Consider the following 23,810-nt stretch of genomic DNA (forward strand, 5'->3'; position numbering starts at 1 on the left):
TTCTGAATACCGTGTCTGCGTCCTAACTTTGCAAGTTATCTGTAAAGACAAAAATAAAAGGGGAGTGAGCTATGAAACAACAAACAAACAAAGCACATGGATTAGCAATTTTGAGATTAGACACAACCATAAAGCACATCAGATTAACGATTTTTCACATAAACCACTTCGCTTTACTATCTCAGTATTCACAGTTTTATATGCATGAGTTTATTAATGCAATGCAGTTTCAAATTAACAGAAAAGTCCTACCCAACTCCTCTACATACATCATTTATGAGTTCTCCAGAACTCAACTGCCATATCACTCCGGATTGTGGGCGAGCCACCACTGATTTGTAGTTAAACTGCCACTTTGTAAAGAAAAATATGGGTAAACCACTAGTATTTTAGATAAAAACATTTGCAGTTACTGCCACTTGTTGTGAGTGCACAACATGGTTGCAGATTAAACAAACTGTCACTGGGTTTGTGAACGAGCTACATATTTTTAGTTATTGCTACTTGTTGTAAGTGCACAACATATTCGCAGATTAAACAAACTGCCATTGGGTTTTGTGGACGAGCCACATATTTGCAGTTACTGCCACTTGTTTGCACAACATATTTGCACTACTATAACTTTTACAAATTATTCACTTTGGTCCTTAATGTACGAAACTATCTAACTTTATAATTTAGTTTTTTTTAAACTAAGCTTAATTTCTATCAATTTAACACATAAAACTTTCAATTCTCAACAATGACAACTTTCAAAACTTTAAAAAATTATAAATTAGTACATAGGCTAGCTAAACCAAACTCTAATAACCTCAAATCTATAAAAATTACAAGAATATAACTAAGGACTTGAATATTTAATTTAAATATAATAATATGAATTCTAAAAAGAAAAATAATTATCAACATTTAAAACAAAAGTAAACGTAAAATAAAATAAATAGTATCTACAATACTAAATTCTATTGAAATTTAAATATTACTATAATATCCATAAAAATGTCCATAAAGTCCTTAATTTATAATAAAATAAAACTTTTAAAGACCAACAAATATTGGGTGTAATGGTAAGGCACATTACATTCTTAAAGGAGATGCAAGTTTGTACCTTGAGGACGACATTATTGGAAGGGACAACTATGAACCTCAAGTATGAACCGTAAAATAAATATAAAGAATACAAAAAAAAAAGGAAAAAAACCTTTCAAAGAGGTACACTTGTGAAGTAAAATTGATAAAAGATGTTTTGAAAGCGAACATGCTAAATAACATCTCCCATATGGTAGAATGCATCACTACAATATTCTAATATCAAATGGTAATTTCATTTACTAACCTCTGCAATACATCTAACCTTGCTGGGAAAATCTATAAAAGATGGTTCCGAAAATTTAGTAGCTCACTCGAAAAAGACACTAGCATAGTGTGAAAAGCCATGGAGGTCTCCAAGTTGCTGCAACACCATGCGTCTTGTTCTAACCTAAAACAATTTGCTCATACATCAAATAAGCAACATGAAGCAGCTTTTGACAATAAATAAACAAATCTTTTATCTCTCCATCAATGTGTTAATTTTTTTAAAATTTTCATTTCAAATTATAATACATAAAATCTAGCGTATCATTTAAAAGGACCTTATTAATACAACATCAACAATTTAATGATATAATTAGAATATTTTAAATTTTAAAAATTGATTTAAAATGAAGATCGTAGTTTGAAAATGTTTTGGAGCAATTAAACCAAGTAAAGACAAGCAAAAGACATAATCTTATTTTATATGTCTCTAGAATATAAAATACTCTTAAGACCAAAGGAGGAAAGTGCTTAGCTAGCTTGTAATTTGCAAATATATTATATCTCTAGGATTAGTCAAAACATTAATTGCTAAATTTAGATTCATCAATGTCAAATTTCTTATGATTTTAGATAAAATATATTGTATCGCTTAAATGAGAAAGCGAGTTAAAAATTCTAGTAATAGTGATTAATAGTAAGTTTTGGTTCTTTTCTGTTGATATATTGGAGAAAATTTTATAATTTTTTATAATTTAAATGTTTTTATAATTAAAGAAAAAAGAGAGTAGGGATCAAATTGATAAAATTACAAGAATCATTATGATTATACTTATATTTTTAACAAAGTTGCCAAAAATACACTGAAAATGAGCCATTCAAAAAGTAGAGAAACGAATTTTCGAGCAAATAAAAAGTATTAAGACTAAATCTGCAAATATACTTATTATTCTTTGAATTTAAAAGGAAAAATTAGATTGAAAGAATAATGTTAAATCTTGCAGTTGCAAGTGAAGATTAAGAAGAAGAAAAAAGTCATAAGTAGGGGTTTAGGCCGGCTATCCCAAATCATCCTGTTGAAGACCTATGATCACTTAAAGATGGAACACTAGGGGTATGGGTGACCGCCTATTGAAGATATGGCTTTCATGGCAAGGAGATGTGATTTTCTAAGGTTTGAGGGCCAACTTTGTAAAGGAAAAAGTGGAGTTATTTTTGCCATATGGGATGAGACTGTTATTGTAACCCTCTATTTCAATAATTAGACTCCCTATATTTTTTTTATAGTTTAGAATTTAGTTCTTCTACTTTTATTTTCAGGAATTTAGTTCCTCCATGTTTCATAGTTCAAAATTATGGTTCAATGGTTTACCTCGTTAAACTTCTTCCGTTAAAGTCATTAGTTTGACGGATTGAAATACGCAAATACTCACTTTGATAGCCATGCAATAAGAAAAATAACATTGTAATGAAACTGAATTTAACAGGAAAATTTTCACAGTGTTAACAATTAGACTTGTATTTTAAATTTAGAAAATAGATGGACCGAATTCCTTAAAATAAAAATAGAGAAACTAAATTCATAATGGTTGAAGAGTACAGGGACTTGAAGTATATTTTAACCAGAATAATATGATGATGTATCTTAAAAGAAAGGAAAAAATAATTGAAATATAGGAAAATGATTATTCCTTCTATGTGATCAAACATAAATGACAAATTGTGTAGATGGAGACTAATGTTCCAATTTTTATTTAATGACACCAAAATTTGGAAATTAACCCAAAATAAATAAATAAATAAAATCTAGTTTATATAGTCTGCCCAAAATGAAACTTTAGCATTTAATAGTAATGACTGTTTTAGCTTTGCTTTAACCAAAATATTAGCCTAGAAGGTTGGGTACAGCCCAAAAAATTTTGAAAACTTTGGGTCAAACTTGAATTGAGTTCGGCCTAATAGTCCATATTTACTGTTAAAAATAATGATTCTATTTAAAAAAATTATCTAGTATAATGTTAGTAGAGAATAAAAATTCTACAATTATGATTGAGAAAATATAATTAAAAATAAATAAGAAATAAAACATAAAAGAATGAGATAGATAGCCATTTTAATTTCGTTTGTGGAATTAAAAATTGTATTTTTGTTTACAAATGTAAACTCAATTTGTTTTAGGGTTAGTATTTGGTATATTGATAAAATATTTTCTTTTATTTCACAAGCAATATTAAAGAGTTGTCATGTGTCATTTTTAAATATATATATTTTAATATTTTACTATACTCCTATAGAAAACTGGTCAACCATCGACCCTACTTGTGAAGTCTAAAAACTCCATTTGGCAAGTGTATCAAATACTATTCATTGTTTTTATATATTAATAGGATTTGGTAGTATTTTTTATTCTACAAGCAAATTTAAAAATTGTCGTGTGTTTATGTGTCTTTTTTTTAAAATATTTATTTTTAATATTTATACTTTTATAGAACACTTGTTAACCCTTAACTCATGCATCAGAGTATAAAAACTTCACTTGTGGTATACCAAATATTATTCCATGCTAATATATATTTTATAGTTAAATCTGAATAAAATATTATTATTTTATTGTTAAATAATAATTTAGATTAAATCAATTCAACTCAAATTTTTATAAAATAAAAAAAATGTTATCTAAAATTCGAGTTAATCCTTCAATAGATCTAATAAAAATAAGTTCATAGCAAAGGAATAATTTAAGACATCAATTCTCATCAGCTCTCCGTCCTTGGCACTCACCCGATTGCTGCATTCCACTAGAAGTTATTTGGTGCGGGTTCTTAGTCCTCTCCTTTTGCGAGGAACAAAACGAGAGTACCTCTTAGACTTGTTTATTTTCATCTTAACACTAGAAACCTTGTGAGACAACGACTGCCATATCATTTGAACCGCATCCCTTCCTTTGATGGATATTGAAATTCAAATAAAGGCTCAACTTGTTTCAATTTCTCCCACATCTGAGCCCATTTGTCCTTCGTGATGCTCCGAATTCGATTTATGAGGAACCCTTTTTACTGCATCCGAAGTACGGATGAATATGCAGAATTCGGTGTAGTCGAGAATGTCTTCGTAAGGGAGCTCGATCTCATCGCTGATAATGACTGGAACACAATGGCTAGCAATGGCGTCAAATAGACGGCTCGATGATGGAGTGTCGCCAGCAATGTTTAGGCAGAATTTGGATGAATGCATCCCTTGGCTTGCTTGACGAATTCCATTACGCTGAACACTTCCAAATGAGAAATGCACATCTTTTTCATCTTTTAGAAGATAATATAACTCTTGTCTAGCAAATCCACCCTGTAAACAGATACACAAGACTTAAAAGCCACGCAGGAAACAAAAAGGGAAAAGTGTCATTCGAGTTTAGACGTGAGTGTCAATTACAAATATATATATTTGATATTGGTATATGAATTTTTTAAAAGAAATTCATGCATTTAAAAGATTTTCAAAAGAACATATTCCCATACTCATATTATGCCATAAGTATTTTAAGCACGTGTATATAAAATCAAATATCACTCATCTTATTTGGACATGATAACTATTTAATACTCACGGCTAATAGGGGGTTTTATATCCTATATCTATCGAGAGCTTAAATGTCTAAAATAGTAGCTTGAAGAGGCAACAAGCTCATAGAATGAGTGCACCTCATAGGATGTACATGGTTGGACCCGAACTTATTCCCTATAGGATAGAATGATACCACTTGAGCTCGATCTCACTTTTATTTTTCTCACTTATTAATGTCCTACATGCTATACGACACGAGTTCAAATCTAACCACGCGCAACAAGTACAATTTGCCCTCTCAAGCACCTAACGAGATGTTTCAGCTTTGTGATCTTGTCATCCTTTTAAACATCAAGCACTCAAGCACTCAGTAGAGTTGAGAAATAAAATCCTCCATTGAACATAACAAGTTCGATTTGCCAACTCTAAACGAACAAGACTTCAAAAAATTTTTTCGAAAAAATAAAATGAGCGAGTTTCAGATATAAATATGTGTCCATAAGAGTACATTTAAATTTTATGAAATACATGTAAAGTACGAGTAATTAAAAAGAAAGTTAAAAAGGAAAGGGAAAGATGGGCACTTATGTTTTTCCTGTAAATAGCACCTTGGAAGTATAGCAAAGTTTTGCGGCTATCAAAGTCAGAGGAATCATTAATGTAACTTTTGAGTACATGCTTGTAAGGCGCAATCACATCTTTGTCAAGATTGGCTACATTGATTGGATACCTTCCGAAATCCGAAAGTATGAAAATTGCAGGCCATAGTTGCATCCTAGCGTTAAGCATGCTATTGGGATGATGAGCCAAAACCACATGCTTCCATTCCTTTTGACTCATCACAAACTTCACCAATTTCTCTTGTAGTTCCTAGTTCTTGCTCTTCTTTTGATGGGGACTCAACTTGAGTACCGGTTGTAACTCAGTGATGAAAAGAATGGCACGAATATGAGATCAACCTCGCTGGAATTTTTCACTCTGATGGCTTCTCGGCTGCTTGGATTCTCGGAAAATTTTGAAGCTAAGAGGTCCAATGTTAGCCAGTATTCTATGCTGTGTTGTGAATTCTGATGCGGAAACCCGGATCTAGACACAAGAGAAACACAAATTAAAAATAAAACGAGAATAAATAAAATTAGTTAAATAATAATAATAATAATAAAAAGGATAGATTTGCCCTATGGAACCCTTGGTTAACTTGTAACCAAAAACGCCAATGATTGAGCGGCTCCCTACGAAACCCCTAGAAGAAGAACCTCTAGAAACACCGATGAACTGGAAAGAAATTTGAATATTTGTAACTCTGAAATACCCTCGAAAGTAACAAACTCCAAACTAAATAGCAAGAGAAGAATCACTCTACTCTCAAAAATTTGCCTCACACAAATTTGGAAGAAAACAAATAATCTCTTTTTCATATCTTCCTTCAATGTGTAGAAAGCAAGCCTATTTATAGGCAAATTACAGGAGTAATTGAATCCTAATAAAATTCTTTAAAATTATCTAAGAAAATAAATAAATAATAACCTAACTAATAAAATTACTTAACTCATAAGTGATGTGTCCCAACCAATGAGAATTAAGTAAATAATAATAATAAGATACATAAAAGATTAATCCACCAATTTATGGGCTTTCACTATTCCAAGATTGGTCCATGAATTGCATTCCGTATTTGTCAATGTCACGAACATGATGACTTAAATTTGTAGCAACAAAGTCTTGGACAAAAGCATTCATCTTTGATTTTAATTGTCGTGCCTTGCTTGAGTGATTGGACCACAAGGAAAAACAACCCCTTGAGTGTCACCTCCTTGGCTCGTATCATTCTCCCCCTCTTCAAGAAGATTCGTCCTCGAATCTGAACCTACATCAAATTCAAAAGGAGAAAGATCAGAAACATTGAAAGTAGCACTAACACTATACTCACCAGGAAGATCAATGTGATAAGCATTGTCATTTATTTTCTCGAGTACTTGGAATGGTCCATCTCCTCGTGCATCAAGTTTATTCTTTCTCTTAGAAGGAAATCGTTCCTTCCTCATATGCACCCATACCCAATCTCCAGGTTCAAACAAGACTTGCTTTCGCCCTTTATTAGCTCGATGTGCATTAGACTCATTCTTTTTCTCAATGGCTTTACGAGCCTTCTCATGGATCTCTTTCACTAAATCAGCTTTCCTTTCACCATCTAAATTAGCAATCTCATTCAAAGATAAAGGAAGCAAATCTAAATCGTGTCTTAGGTCAGATGGGTATTGAAATATGGGCTGCAGTAGTGTCCCGGCCGTGTCCAAACTTATGAGCTTTCGACTTGGGTCACACAACCAAGCCATACGCCCATGTGCTAGGCCTTGTGAGCATTCTATTTTGTGCAAATTAAAGATACAGAGGACATACTGACAGTGTGTCACACATCGTCTCGAGACACAAGCCATTCAAATGGCTAATCTCAACAAAACCTTTATATGCCATCAATGGCCAAGTTAACCTATACATGCCACTATAACCAAAATTAATTTACTAAATATACCGAAAGACTAATGAATAGTGTGAAGTTTCTCCGACCCACTTCCAACCAAAATGAGCTTCCGAATTACTATAAAACATGAAAAATAAAACAGAGTAAACATTTAATGCTTAGCAAATTCGTATAACAAGGAAATTAACTTACCATTTAATTACATTTAAGGTAAGAATGTTAATATAACCAAATCAATTTGGCCAAAAGCCTAAACACATATCCACAACATGTTAGCCATGTAACACTTTCCATAATCGATAGACATGGATGTACATAATCACTAGGTAAGATTCACATTCATGTATCATCCATATTATATTTCAACATATCATGTAATTCAAGTATATACCCGCAATTGTTCGTTTTGAACTCATATTGTTTCATATCAGAACTTTGCCCGTTGAACCATTTAAAATATCGTTGGATACACAGGTAGTACACACGAAGTGTACAAATTTGTAGTCCCTCAATTCATATACATATGTGCTCATACGAGCATGTAAATGAGAAGCTCTTTCGAGCCATATATACAGAAGCTCATGTGAGCTAAGTGCAGGAAGCTCTTGCAGCCAAATACCGGGAAGCTCAAGAGAGCTATTAATCGGAAAGCTCATGAGAGCCAAGTATCGGAAAGCTCAAGAGAGCTGTGGTGTGTTACATAACACATACAGGATCACAATCAAATCGAGAATCCTAATGCCATGTCATTTGTATCCTTAATTTCTAAGGTTCAAACGGACTCAAAATTATCGGATATGTGATCGAGTAATTATACATGGCAATTTGTACAAATCACACAAAAAAATATTCTATTTAAAACATTTAAATATACAATTTAGTTACGAACTTACCTCGACAAATGTTCGTGAATCGTAGGCTACTAATTTGATACTTTTTCTTTGCCTCGACCTAACTCGTATTAGGTCTTTCGGATCTATACAAATGAATTTAACTCAATTTAATATAATTCATATACAATTTATTTCAACACACATATTTGGAAAATTACTATTTTACCCCTATCTTTTAATTAATTACGATTTAGTCCCTAGGCTCGAAAATGAAATTCATACAATTTAATCCTTATTCAAGCCTAGCCGATTTTTCATACATATCAATAGCAGCCCATGTATTTCACAAAATTTAGAATTTTTATAAAATTTTCATCTTTTCAATTAGGTCCTAATTGATAATTTCATAAAATTTCTTAACAAAATACTTTTAAATATCAATCAACATCTCAAATTCATCATTTAATAACTAAAATCATATATATTCATCAATGGAAACTTCCAAAATTTTAATAAAATCAAAAACTAAGGTAAAGTTTAGTTGGACCTAATTGTAACAATCTCAAAAACATAAAATTATAAAAACGGGTAAGAATTGAACTCACGTGAAGCAAAAATTGAAGAACCACTTAGGGTTTTCTCTCCAATGGCTGTTTGGCCGAAAGTTTGAAGAAGAATGCTAAAAAATATATCTCAATTTCTTATTTGTTTTATTTTAATTTCAAATAAATTACCAATTGGTCATTAAATCACATTATTTTATTATTTGCCACCTCATCCATCTAATTTAGGCATATTTACTCCTTAAGTCTTCCCTTGTTTATTAATAAAGCTATTTAATCACTTAATTATTATAATTAGCAAGTTTTGCACATTTTTCAATTTAGTCCTTTTAATTAATTAACTATCAAAACATTAAAATTTTTAAACAAAACTTTAATACCACCTTATTAGCACTCCGTAAATATTTATAAAAATATTTATGGCTTGGTTTATAGAAATTAGGTCCCGATACCTCATTTTCTAAAACCACTTGACCTAGGGTTTTTCATTCGAACCTAATAATTCATTATAAGACATAAATTACCAATTCAAAATATTTTAAAACCATATTTGACTTGTAAATATTAATTAATAATATTTTCGAACTTACTCGTCGATTTGGTGGCCTTGGACCACTATTTCGACACCATTGAAAAATGAGTAGTTACACTCGAATGTCGTGCCTGCCCTAACTCGTGGGTTATCTATAAGGATGAAAATTTAAGGAGGAGTGAGCTATAATGCTCAATGTGAGTTCATTTACAATAAAATTAATGCAAACAGTTGTTAAAACACATTAAATAACATTTCATAAAATAATCATTGTAACTTCCCCAACTCGGTCTAGACGTTAGACCCGAATTCAAAAGATTACATCGGCCACCGAAATGGCCTAGTACAATCGGAGTTCTTAAAACAATCAATTGAAAACATTTATTTATTTTAAAAGAAAACTTAGCCTATTTTTAGAAAAATCCAAGAGTTAACAAAAACCAATTAATTTTAACATTTTTCTTGTAACTGTGAGTATTTTTGAAAACTTAGTTAATTTATTTATTCTTTCCAAATTTTATTTATAGTCTAGCAACAGAAAAGTGATAATAATTTATATTTTTAGTAAAAACTGAAGTGCTTGCATAATTAATTAATATTCATTTTAATATCCTAAAATCAATTTAAAAGACATGCAAACTAATTAAAAATCAAAACCTAAGTCCCATGTCACAGTTTAAAATAAAATAATACAATCTCGAATAATAGAAATAACGAATAGTAATTTAAAAATATTTTTATGATAAAACAATCAATCCAAGCCAAGACCTTCTGAATACCGTGTCTGCGTCCTAACTTTGCAAGTTATCTGTAAAGACAAAAATAAAAGGGGAGTGAGCTATGAAACAACAAACAAACAAAGCACATGGATTAGCAATTTTGAGATTAGACACAACCATAAAGCACATCGATTAACGATTTTTCACATAAACCACTTCGCTTTACTATCTCAGTATTCACAGTTTTATATGCATGAGTTTATTAATGCAATGCAGTTTCAAATTAACAGAAAAGTCCTACCCAACTCCTCTACATACATCATTTATGAGTTCTCCAGAACTCAACTGCCATATCACTCCGGATTGTGGGCGAGCCACCACTGATTTGTAGTTAAACGCCACTTTGTAAAGAAAAATATGGGTAAACCACTAGTATTTTAGATAAAACATTTGCGATTCGCCACTTGTTGTGAGTGCACAACATGGTTGCAGATTAAACAAACTGTCATTGGGTTTGTGAACGAGCTACATATTTTTAGTTATTGCTACTTGTTGTAAGTGCACAACATATTCGCAGATTAAACAAACTGCCATTGGGTTTTGTGGACGAGCCACATATTTGCAGTTACTGCCACTTGTTTGCACAACATATTTGCACTACTATAACTTTTACAAATTATTCACTTTGGTCCTTAATGTACGAAACTATCTAACTTTATAATTTAGTTTTTTTTTAAACTAAGCTTAATTTCTATCAATTTAACACATAAAACTTTCAATTCTCAACAATGACAACTTTCAAAACTTTAAAAAATTATAAATTAGTACATAGGCTAGCTAAACCAAACTCTAATAACCTCAAATCTATAAAATTACAAGAATATAACTAAGGACTTGAATATTTAATTTAAATATAATAATATGAATTCTAAAAAGAAAAATAATTATCAACATTTAAAACAAAAGTAAACGTAAAATAAAATAAATAGTATCTACAATACTAAATTCTATTGAAATTTAAATATTACTATAATATCCATAAAATGTCCATAAAGTCCTTAATTTATAATAAAATAAAACTTTTAAAGACCAACAAATATTGGGTGTAATGGTAAGGCACATTACATTCTTAAAGGGAGATGCAAGTTTGTACCTTGAGGACGACATTATTGGAAGGGACAACTATGAACCTCAAGTATGAACCGTAAAATAAATATAAAGAATACAAAAAAAAAAAAGGAAAAAAAAACCTTTCAAAGAGGTACACTTGTGAAGTAAAATTGATAAAAGATGTTTTGAAAGCGAACATGCTAAATAACATCTCCCATATGGTAGAATGCATCACTACAATATTCTAATATCAAATGGTAATTTCATTTACTAACCTCTGCAATACATCTAACCTTGCTGGGAAAATCTATAAAAGATGGTTCCGAAAATTTAGTAGCTCACTCGAAAAAGACACTAGCATAGTGTGAAAAGCCATGGAGGTCTCCAAGTTGCTGCAACACCATGCGTCTTGTTCTAACCTAAAACAATTTGCTCATACATCAAATAAGCAACATGAAGCAGCTTTTGACAATAAATAAACAAATCTTTTATCTCTCCATCAATGTGTTAATTTTTTTAAAATTTTCATTTCAAATTATAATACATAAAATCTAGCGTATCATTTAAAAGGACCTTATTAATACAACATCAACAATTTAATGATATAATTAGAATATTTTAAATTTTAAAATTGATTTAAAATGAAGATCGTAGTTTGAAAATGTTTTGGAGCAATTAAACCAAGTAAAGACAAGCAAAAGACATAATCTTATTTTATATGTCTCTAGAATATAAAATACTCTTAAGACCAAAGGAGGAAAGTGCTTAGCTAGCTTGTAATTTGCAAATATATTATATCTCTAGGATTAGTCAAAACATTAATTGCTAAATTTAGATTCATCAATGTCAAATTTCTTATGATTTTAGATAAAATATATTGTATCGTTAAATGAGAAACGCAGTTAAAAATTCTAGTAATAGTGATTAATAGTAAGTTTTGGTTCTTTTTCTGTTGATATATTGGAGAAAATTTTATAATTTTTTATAATTTAAATGTTTTTTATAATTAAAGAAAAAAGAGAGTAGGGATCAAATTGATAAAATTACAAGAATCATTATGATTATACTTATATTTTTAACAAAGTTGCCAAAAATACACTGAAAATGAGCCATTCAAAAGTAGAGAAACGAATTTTCGAGCAAATAAAAAGTATTAAGACTAAATCTGCAAATATACTTATTATTCTTTGAATTTAAAAGGGAAAAATTAGATTGAAAGAATAATGTTAAATCTTGCAGTTGCAAGTGAAGATTAAGAAGAAGAAAAAAAAGTCATAAGTAGGGGTTTAGGCCGGCTATCCCAAATCATCCTGTTGAAGACCTATGATCACTTAAAGATGGAACACTAGGGGTATGGGTGACCGCCTATTGAAGATATGGCTTTCATGGCAAGGAGATGTGATTTTCTAAGGTTTGAGGGCCAACTTTGTAAAGGAAAAAGTGGAGTTATTTTTGCCATATGGGATGAGACTGTTATTGTAACCCTCTATTTCAATAATTAGACTCCCTATATTTTTTTTATAGTTTAGAATTTAGTTCTTCTACTTTTATTTTCAGGAATTTAGTTCCTCCATGTTTCATAGTTCAAAATTATGGTTCAATGGTTTACCTCGTTAAACTTCTTCCGTTAAAGTCATTAGTTTGACGGATTGAAATACATAAATACTCACTTTGATAGCCATGCAATAAGAAAAATAACATTGTAATGAAACTGAATTTAACAGGAAAATTTTCACAGTGTTAACAATTAGACTTGTATTTTAAATTTAGAAAATAGATGGACCGAATTCCTTAAAATAAAAATAGAGAAACTAAATTCATAATGGTTGAAGAGTACAGGGACTTGAAGTATATTTTAACCAGAATAATATGATGATGTATCTTAAAAGAAAGGAAAAAATAATTGAAATATAGGAAAATGATTATTCCTTCTATGTGATCAAACATAAATGACAAATTGTGTAGATGGAGACTAATGTTCCAATTTTTATTTAATGACACCAAAATTTGGAAATTAACCCAAAATAAATAAATAAATAAAATCTAGTTTATATAGTCTGCCCAAAATGAAACTTTAGCATTTAATAGTAATGACTGTTTTAGCTTTGCTTTAACCAAAATATTAGCCTAGAAGGTTGGGTACAGCCCAAAAAATTTTGAAAACTTTGGGTCAAACTTGAATTGAGTTCGGCCTAATAGTCCATATTTACTGTTAAAAATAATGATTCTATTTAAAAAAATTATCTAGTATAATGTTAGTAGAGAATAAAAATTCTACAATTATGATTGAGAAAATATAATTAAAAATAAATAAGAAATAAAACATAAAAAGAATGAGATAGATAGCCATTTTTAATTTCGTTTGTGGAATTAAAAATTGTATTTTTGTTTACAAATGTAAACTCAATTTGTTTTAGGGTTAGTATTTGGTATATTGATAAAATATTTTCTTTTATTTCACAAGCAATATTAAAGAGTTGTCATGTGTCATTTTTAAATATATATATTTTTAATATTTTACTATACTCCTATAGAAAACTGGTCAACCATCGACCCTACTTGTGAAGTCTAAAAACTCCATTTGGCGGTGTATCAAATACTATTCATTGTTTTATATATTAATAGGATTTGGTAGTATTTTTATTCTACAAGCAAATTTAAAAATTGTCGTGTGTTTATGTGTCTTTTTTTTAAAATATTTATTTTTAATATTTATACTTTTATAGAACACTTGTTAACCCTTAACTCTGTCATAGAGTATAAAACTTCACTTGTGGTATACCAAATATTATTCCATGCTAATATATATTTTATAGTTAAATCTGAATAAAATATTATTATTTTATTGTTAAATAATAATTTAGATTAAATCAATTCAACTCAAATTTTTATAAAATAAAAAAAATGTTATCTAAAATTCGAGTTAATCCTTCAATAGATCTAATAAAAATAAGTTCATAGCAAAGGAATAATTTAAGACATCAATTCTCATCAGCTCTCCGTCCTTGGCACTCACCCGATTGCTGCATTCCACTAGAAGTTATTTGGTGCGGGTTCTTAGTCCTCTCCTTTTGCGAGGAACAAAACGAGAGTACCTCTTAGACTTGTTTATTTTCATCTTAACACTAGAAACCTTGTGAGACAACGACTGCCATATCATTTGAACCGCATCCCCTTCCTTTGATGGATATTGAAATTCAAATAAAGGCTCAACTTGTTTCAATTTCTCCCACATCTGAGCCCATTTGTCCTTCGTGATGCTCCGAATTCGATTTATGAGGAACCCCTTTTTTACTGCATCCGAAGTACGGATGAATATGCAGAATTCGGTGTAGTCGAGAATGTCTTCGTAAGGGAGCTCGATCTCATCGCTGATAATGACTGGAACACAATGGCTAGCAATGGCGTCAAATAGACGGCTCGATGATGGAGTGTCGCCAGCAATGTTTAGGCAGAATTTGGATGAATGCATCCCTTGGCTTGCTTGACGAATTCCATTACGCTGAACACTTCCAAATGAGAAATGCACATCTTTTTCATCTTTTAGAAGATAATATAACTCTTGTCTAGCAAATCCACCCTGTAAACAGATACACAAGACTTAAAAGCCACGCAGGAAACAAAAAAGGGAAAAAGTGTCATTCGAGTTTAGACGTGAGTGTCAATTACAAATATATATATTTGATATTGGTATATGAATTTTTTTAAAAAGAAATTCATGCATTTAAAAGATTTTCAAAAGAACATATTCCCATACTCATATTATGCCATAAGTATTTTAAGCACGTGTATATAAAATCAAATATCACTCATCTTATTTGGACATGATAACTATTTAATACTCACGGCTAATAGGGGGTTTTATATCCTATATCTATCGAGAGCTTAAATGTCTAAAATAGTAGCTTGAAGAGGCAACAAGCTCATAGAATGAGTGCACCTCATAGGATGTACATGGTTGGACCCGAACTTATTCCCTATAGGATAGAATGATACCACTTGAGCTCGATCTCACTTTTATTTTTCTCACTTATTAATGTCCTACATGCTATACGACACGAGTTCAAATCTAACCACGGCATAACAAGTACAATTTGCCCTCTCAAGCACCTAACGAGATGTTTCAGCTTTGTGATCTTGTCATCCTTTTAAACATCAAGCACTCAAGCACTCAGTAGAGTTGAGAAATAAAATCCTCCATTGAACATAACAAGTTCGATTTGCCAACTCTAAACGAACAAGACTTCAAAAATTTTTTGAAAAAAATAAAATGAGCGAGTTTCAGATATAAATATGTGTCCATAAGAGTACATTTAAATTTTATGAAATACATGTAAAGTACGAGTAATTAAAAAGAAAGTTAAAAAGGAAAGGGAAAGATGGGCACTTATGTTTTTCCTGTAAATAGCACCTTGGAAGTATAGCAAAGTTTTGCGGCTATCAAAGTCAGAGGAATCATTAATGTAACTTTTGAGTACATGCTTGTAAGGCGCAATCACATCTTTGTCAAGATTGGCTACATTGATTGGATACCTTCCGAAATCCGAAAGTATGAAAATTGCAGGCCATAGTTGCATCCTAGCGTTAAGCATGCTATTGGGATGATGAGCCAAAACCACATGCTTCCATTCCTTTTGACTCATCACAAACTTCACCAATTTCTCTTGTAGTTCCTAGTTCTTGCTCTTCTTTTGATGGGGACTCAACTTGAGTACCGGTTGTAACTCAGTGATGAAAAGAATGGCACGAATATGAGATCAACCTCGCTGGAATTTTTCACTCTGATGGCTTCTCGCTGCTTGGATTCTCGGAAAATTTTGAAGCTAAGAGGTCCAATGTTAGCCAAGATTCTATCTTGTGTTGTGAATTCGATGCGAAACCCGGATCTAGACACAAGAGAAACACAAATTAAAAATAAAACGAGAATAAATAAAATTAGTTAAATAATAATAATAATAATAAAAAGGATAGATTTGCCCTATGGAACCCTTGGTTAACTTGTAACCAAAAACGCCAATGATTGAGCGGCTCCCTACGAAACCCCTAGAAGAAGAACCTCTAGAAACACCGATGAACTGGAAAGAAATTTGAATATTTGTAACTCTGAAATACCCTCGAAAGTAACAAACTCCAAACTAAATAGCAAGAGAAGAATCACTCTACTCTCAAAAATTTGCCTCACACAAATTTGGAAGAAAACAAATAATCTCTTTTTCATATCTTCCTTCAATGTGTAGAAAGCAAGCCTATTTATAGGCAAATTACAGGAGTAATTGAATCCTAATAAAATTCTTTAAAATTATCTAAGAAAATAAATAAATAATAACCTAACTAATAAAATTACTTAACTCATAAGTGATGTGTCCCAACCAATGAGAATTAAGTAAATAATAATAATAAGATACATAAAAGATTAATCCACCAATTTATGGGCTTTCACTATTCCAAGATTGGTCCAGTGAATTGCATTCCCGTATTTGTCAATGTCACGAACATGATGACTTAAATTTGTAGCAACAAAGTCTTGGACAAAAGCATTCATCTTTGATTTTAATTGTCGTGCCTTGCTTCGAGTGATTGGACCACAAGGAAAAACAACCCCTTGAGTGTCACCTCCTTGGCTCGTATCATTCTCCCCCTCTTCAAGAAGATTCGTCCTCGAATCTGAACCTACATCAAATTCAAAAGGAGAAAGATCAGAAACATTGAAAGTAGCACTAACACTATACTCACCAGGAAGATCAATGTGATAAGCATTGTCATTTATTTTCTCGAGTACTTGGAATGGTCCATCTCCTCGTGCATCAAGTTTATTCTTTCTCTTAGAAGGAAATCGTTCCTTCCTCATATGCACCCATACCCAATCTCCAGGTTCAAACAAGACTTGCTTTACGCCTTTATTAGCTCGATGTGCATTAGACTCATTCTTTTTCTCAATGGCTTTACGAGCCTTCTCATGGATCTCTTTCACTAAATCAGCTTTCCTTTCACCATCTAAATTAGCAATCTCATTCAAAGATAAAGGAAGCAAATCTAAAACAGTAAGTGGATTAAAGCCATATACAATCTCAAAAGGAGTAAAACCTGTGGAAGAATGAACAGAACGATTATAAGCAAACTCAACATAGGGTATCCATTCTTCCTAAGATTTAACATTCTTACCTATTATGGCTCTAAGCAAAGATCCCAAAACTCGATTTACCACCTCGGTTTGACCATCAGTTTGAGGGTGGCATGTAGTAGAGTAAAGTAGTTTAGTACCTAACTTACCCCATAACACCTTCCAAAAGTGACTAAGAAATTTTGCATCTCTATCGGAAACGATAGTCCTTGGGATTCCATGTAATCTTACAACTTCACGGAAAAATAGATCGGCAACATGGGTTGCATCATCAGTCTTATGGCATGGGATGAAATGACCCATTTTAGAAAATCGATCCACAACCACAAAGATGCTATCTCGTCCACGCTTTGTCCTTGGTAAACCTATTATAAAATCCATTGAAATGTCAGCCCAAGGTGAACTAGGAACAGGAAGAGGAGTATATAGACCATGAGGCATCACAGTGGGTTTAGCTTGTTTACAAGTAATGCAAGTAGAGAAAATTTTCTCAACAAGTTTTCGCATGTTAGGCCAATAAAAATGCTCATGTAAAACATCATAAGTTTTAATGACTCCAAAATGACTCACAGGACCACCACTATGAGCCTCTCGAACCAACAATTCTCGCATTGAACACTTTGGTAAGCATAGTCTATTATTTCGAAAAAGATAGCCATCATGCTTATAAAATTTGTGAAATGCACCATGTTCACATGCGTCATAAATGCTTGCAAAATCAGAATCAGTGGCATATAAATCTTTGAGATACTCAAAACCTAATAACTTAGTATGCAAAGTACTGAATAAAGTGTACCTCCTTGATAGAGCATCAGCCACAATATTATCTTTACCTTTCTTATACCTTATAACATAAGGAAAAGATTCAATAAATTCAACCCACCTCGCATGTCGCTTGTTCAACTGACCTTGTCCCTTTAAGTGCTTAAGTGATTCATGGTTAGTGTGAATCACAAACTCCATTGGTAAAAGGTAACGTTGTCAAACTTCTAATGCCCTTACCAAGGCATACAACTCTTTATCATAGGTCGAATAGTTCAAATGTGCTCCACCAAGTTTCTCTCTAAAGTAGGCTAGTGGTTTACTATCTTGCATAAGGACAGCACCTATACTTACACCAGAAGCATCACATTCAATCTCAAAGGTCTTTTCAAAATTAGGTAAAACAAGAATAGGAGCATTACACAATTTATCTTTAAGTTCATTAAATGCTAATTCTTGCTTATCTGTCTAATGAAAAGATACATCCTTTTTAATAAGTGCAGTCAAAGGCGAAGCAATTGTGGAAAAGTTACGAACAAACCTGCGATAGAAACCGGCTAACCCAATGAAAGACCTTACATCAGAAACAGTTTTAGGGATAGGCCATTCTTTAATTGCCTTTACCTTCTCCTCATCCACATGGATTCCTGTAGAACTTATCACAAAACCCAAAAAAACAAGCTTATCCATACAAAAGGTGCATTTTTCAAGATTAGCAAAGAGTCGTTCATGCCTTAACACATCCAATACTAAGTTAACATGCCCAACATTATCATTCAAAATTTTACTATAAATCAGTATGTCATCAGAATACACAACGACAAATTTTCCTAAAAAAGGTCTAAGTTATTAATCTCATGAATGTACTAGGAGCATTAGTTAAGCCAAATGGCATGACTAACCACTCATACAGGCCATACTTAGTCTTAAAAGCAGTTTTCCATTCATCACCTTATTTCATTCTTATTTGATGGTAACCACTTTTTAAGTCAATTTTAGAGAAAATGCATGCACCACTAAACTCATCCAACATATCATCTAATCGAGGAATTAGATGTCAATACTTTACCGTAATCTTGTTGACAGCACGACAATCAACACACATTCTCCAAGAACCATCTTTTTCTGGGACGAGAAGTACAGGGACTGTACAAGGGCTCAGACTCTCACGGATCAACCCTTTCTCTAAGAGATCTTCAACTTGCCTTTGCAACTCCTTAGTTTCTTCAGGATTGCTTCGATAGACTGGTCTATTCGGAATACTCGACCCAGGCACAAAGTCAATTTGATGTTCAATCCCTCGTAAAGGAGGTAATCCCTTAGGCATTTTAGAAGGAAATACATCCTCAAAATCCTGCAAAAGATCAACAAAACATCTAGGCAAATGTGTATTAGGGTTAGTCAAAACAAATTTTTCCCTAAACCTAATAATTACAAAATGTTTGTTTTGTACAAAGAGCAAATTTGATATCTCGAAACCTAGCGAATAAACTCACTCTCTCATCTCGTGACTTGTGTGTGCAATCACTCACCAATGTTGGGCTTTTAAGCTGACTTTTAACACTAAGGGCCTCTTTACTCTCAGCCTTTTTCAATGATTTTACCTCACTTCCCTTACTCATCTCACTAGCAAGTTTGAGTTTATCATTGTAGACTTCTTGAGGAGGAAGTGGAGCCAAAGTAAACTTCTTTCCAAGGAACACAAATGTATATTGGTTAAGGAAACCATCATGATTTACTCGTCGATCAAACTGCCATGTCTGTCCAAGTAATATGTGCCCAGCTTGCATTGGAACAACATCACACAAAACTTTATCAGAGTATCTACCAATAGAAAATGAAACTAGGCATTGTTTAGATACTTTTACCTCTCCACTATCATTCAGCCATTGCAAGCGGATGGCCTTGGATGCTTCACACAAGGTAGGCCAAGTTTCTCAACAAGGGAAGAACTCACCACATTGGTGCAACTTCCACTATCGATGATCAATGAACTAGGTTGTCCACCAATCAAACATCTCATGTGGAAAATGTTATCTCTTTGTTCGCGCCCTTCCTCTTTAAACTGGACATTTAAAGCCCTTCGAGCAACAAGTGTTTTCTCACCATACTCCAAGCATTCTTCATACTCATCATGAGCATGCACATCATCAGTATCTTCCAAAGGAGGCATCTCATCTTTGTTATCAGACTCAAAATCAACCTCGCCATCTTCTCGAATCACCAATGACTTTTTATTAGGGCATTCTCGAGCATAGTGACCCATTCCTTGGCATTTAAAGCAGGTAATATCTTTTGGCTGCTTAATGGCACTAGGAGAAGTAGAAGAAGAAGATGGATCTCGATTAGTAGAAGTAGAACCTTTAAATAAATTAGGCATACCTCTATCTTTGGAGTAAGTTCTAGGCTCATTTGGCTTGAACCGTGCATCCCTCCCATTCCACAATCTATCATCTTGTTTTGCCAATTTTCTCTCCAAGCAGGATTAGAAACTGAACTAGCACCCCTCGGTGTCCCTTGCTTTCGTAATTGCTTTTCAATGGTGAGTGCGGTTTGAAGCATCTCTTCAACATCCATGTAGTGTTGTAACTCAACTCGATTTGCAATCTCAGGCTTTAGGCCGGCAAGAAATCTAGCCATAGTCACCTCAGCCTCTTCAACAAGATTGGCTCTAATCTGAATAGTCTCCATCTCTTTGTAGTAGTCATCCACGATCTATCTCCTTGAACAAGATGTTGGAGTCTTTGATGGAGTTCTCGATAATAGTATGGTGGAACAAACCGTTTTGCAAGATGCACTTCATTTCAACCCAAGTAGTAACAGTTGCTCTCTATAAAGAATCTCGCTTTTACATAATTGATTCCACCATGTTAGTGCATAATTAATGAACTCAATGACAGTAGATGTTACCTTTTTCTCATCGAGTAATTGTAACAAGCAAAGGCTGCTTCCATCTTTTCCTCCCAATCAAGGTAAGCATCAGGATCATTCTTCCCTGAGAAAGAAGGAAATTTTGGTTTGGGGGTGTCATTGTTTCGTTCCAACTTTTCTCCAGGTACATACTCGGACTCAAAATCATCATAAAAAACATGGTCCTCCCTTCATTTAAAAGTTCGATCGCGCGAATTTGATCGGCTTATAAAGGCTTCGTTCAACTTCTTGTAATTATCGGCAATGTATCTCTCTTGAGTTGTAAGTTTTGCATCAAGTTACTCCCTTTGCTCTTGTAACATCTGGATCATGCGATGTTCGAATTGAGTTTGATACTTTTTCATCTCTTTTTGTAACAACTCGACCAAAGGATCATTCTCTCTTTTTTGCTCATCCTCTTCATTTTTACTAGTTTGGGATCTAGTGATTGGCATGGTATCTGTGAAAGATCACACAAACAGGAACAAGAAAGAAAAAATAATAATAACCTCACTCGTTAGCTCTCAAAAGAATAACTCTCTGAATGATTCAAAACTTGTAAATATGTTTGGAGAGGATTACTAATCAAGATCAAATAACGGAGGTGCAAACTTCAAAGAAACAATGAAGACCCTAATTGCTCTAAAAGGCCAATAAACTTGACGAGGCAATTTGTAATGGAGGCTACACGGATGAAGGAATTGTGCGTGCCTTAATATCTGCTAACACAAGAAGAAACAAAGTGTTAGAAAACGTAAGAGAAACAAAAAAAACGTGGACCTGCAATGATCCCTAACTCTAGAGTCAAAGAAAAGCTTTAATAAGAAGAAAACTTAAGAAAACTCTACCCAAATTAAAACAAAAAACAAAAATCGGAAACGTTTGGTGTCTTAAGATTTTCAAAAATTGAAGCTTTAATCATACTTGAGTCAAGAAAAGAAGAAGGAAAAGAAATTCAATTTTGGCAAAAATAAAAATAAAAATAATAACAATAATAGGAAAAGAAGAAACCTACGTATGAAAGGTAGGCAACTTTTTTTTTTGCGCTTTTTGCTTCTTCTTCTTTTTTTGCGCTTTTTGCTTTTTTTGTTTTTTTTAAAGAATAAGAGGAGAATAAACACAAACTTCAAAAAAAAAGAGAATCGACGAAACTGATGAAAAGTGTTTTTGGTATTTTAACTCGTTTCGGATTTGATTTTAGCTTAAAAAATAACACCGAATGGCACCAACTGATGCGGAAACCCGGATCTAGATACAAGAGAAACACAAATTAGAAATAAAACGAGAATAAATAAAATTAGTTAAATAATAATAATAATAATAAAAAGGATAGATTTGCCCTATGGAACCCTTGGTTAACTTGTAACCAAAAAGTCAATGATTGAGCGGCTCCTTACGAAACCCCTAGAAGAAGAACCTCTAGAAACACCGATGAACGGGAAAGAAATTTGAATATTTGTAACTCCAAAATACCCTCGAAAGTAACAAACTCCAAACTAAATAGCAAGAGAAGAATCACTCTACTCTCAAAATTTTGCCTCACACAAATTTGGAAGAAAACAAATAATCTCTTTTTCATATCTTCCTTCAATGTGTAGAAAGCAAGCCTATTTATAGGAAAATTACAGGAGTAATTGAATCCTAATAAAATTCTTTAAAATTATCTAAGAAAATAAATAAATAATAACCTAACCAATAAAATTACTTAACTCATAAGTGATGTGTCCCAACCAATGAGAATTAAGTAAATAATAATAATAAGATACATAAAAGATTAATCCACCAATTTATGGGCTTTCACTATTCCAAGATTGGTCCAGTGAATTGCATTCCCGTATTTGTCAATGTCACGAACATGATGACTTAAATTTGTAGCAACAAAGTCTTGGACAAAAGCATTCATCTTTGATTTTAATTGTCGTGCCTTGCTTCGAGTGATTGGACCACAAGGAAAAACAACCCCTTGAGTGTCACCTCCTTGGCTCGTATCAAATTCAATCCCCCTGGATATGATGGAATTTTTGTTCTAATATCAGGCCAAACACTGTTTCCTTGTGGTTTCCAGTCCAACAATCTGAAGTGAAACTCTGGGTCTAAATCATACAAGAAAATTTTCAATGGTTCTTTCAAATTCCTATTGCAACTCACTTGGAACCCTCCTTCTTCCACACGTTGTTTCTCACTGTTTGCGAGAATTGCTCGGTTTGATCCGTTTGAAGATTCGCATTTCTCGATTAGATGTTTGAGAATCGCCATTGTTGAAGACAGAAGAAGCTTCTCGGTGGCATGGTTTTATGATCAAAGAGACCAGGGCGACCTCTTAAACTTAACACAAACATCATCGTTGTTGTTATAAACAAACAAAGGAAAGCTATCTTGGTAATGGAAGATCCCTTTTTCACCATGGAATCCAAGAAAATCCCATTGTAATGAGAAAATATGTATCCGGTTTCCCCAAACTATATCACATCTATATCGAACCTCATTGTAAAACAAAAGGGTTTCAATCACTTATACAGGCATGAATCCGAACCAAAATATCTCTAAATTTTCTTTTCAAAGATACAAGAAATCGGTGACAAAGGAAGCAACCAATGAAGAATAGGAAAAAACCAAACAAAATTCTCGAAACCAAACAAAGGGAAAGAGGAGTTGATTTGAAGGTTGTCGAGTTTTTGAAAATTGGGGAGTTGGATTGAGTTGCAAGCAAAGGGTTGAAGAAAATAAAAAGCGTGAGAATAGGGTCTTCTTGAAGAAGCGGGCTTTGGTTTTCTCTGCACTACACCTCTTCTTGCCGTGTCCCTGCCCTGTCTCTCGCATTTTAATTATTTGTAAATTTAATTCCAATATATGTGTCTTCACATATTAGGCAAATTACATCATTAATCACTAAATTATGGTTAAGTTTCTATTTTGGTTAC

General features: G+C 32.6%; 1 protein-coding gene and 1 pseudogene across 1 annotated transcript; both read right to left on the minus strand.

Moving 5' to 3' along the window:
* Positions 1-4,072: 4,072 nt before the first annotated feature.
* On the minus strand, positions 4,073-7,995 carry LOC128034025 (probable arabinosyltransferase ARAD1; annotated as a pseudogene).
* A 6,111-nt stretch (positions 7,996-14,106) lies between these two features.
* LOC105775706 (probable arabinosyltransferase ARAD1) lies at positions 14,107-23,294 on the minus strand. The gene is given in 7 exon segments (XM_052622557.1): positions 14,107-14,676; positions 15,482-15,807; positions 15,810-15,893; positions 15,896-15,960; positions 22,880-23,119; positions 23,121-23,171; positions 23,173-23,294. Coding segments are annotated over 7 exon segments (1,428 nt in total). The 3' UTR covers positions 14,107-14,136.
* Between the last annotated feature and the right edge of the window lie 516 nt (positions 23,295-23,810).

The sequence above is a fragment of the Gossypium raimondii genome, chromosome 10 (assembly GCF_025698545.1).
Source record: "Gossypium raimondii isolate GPD5lz chromosome 10, ASM2569854v1, whole genome shotgun sequence".
In the NCBI taxonomy this organism is placed as follows: domain Eukaryota; kingdom Viridiplantae; phylum Streptophyta; class Magnoliopsida; order Malvales; family Malvaceae; genus Gossypium; species Gossypium raimondii.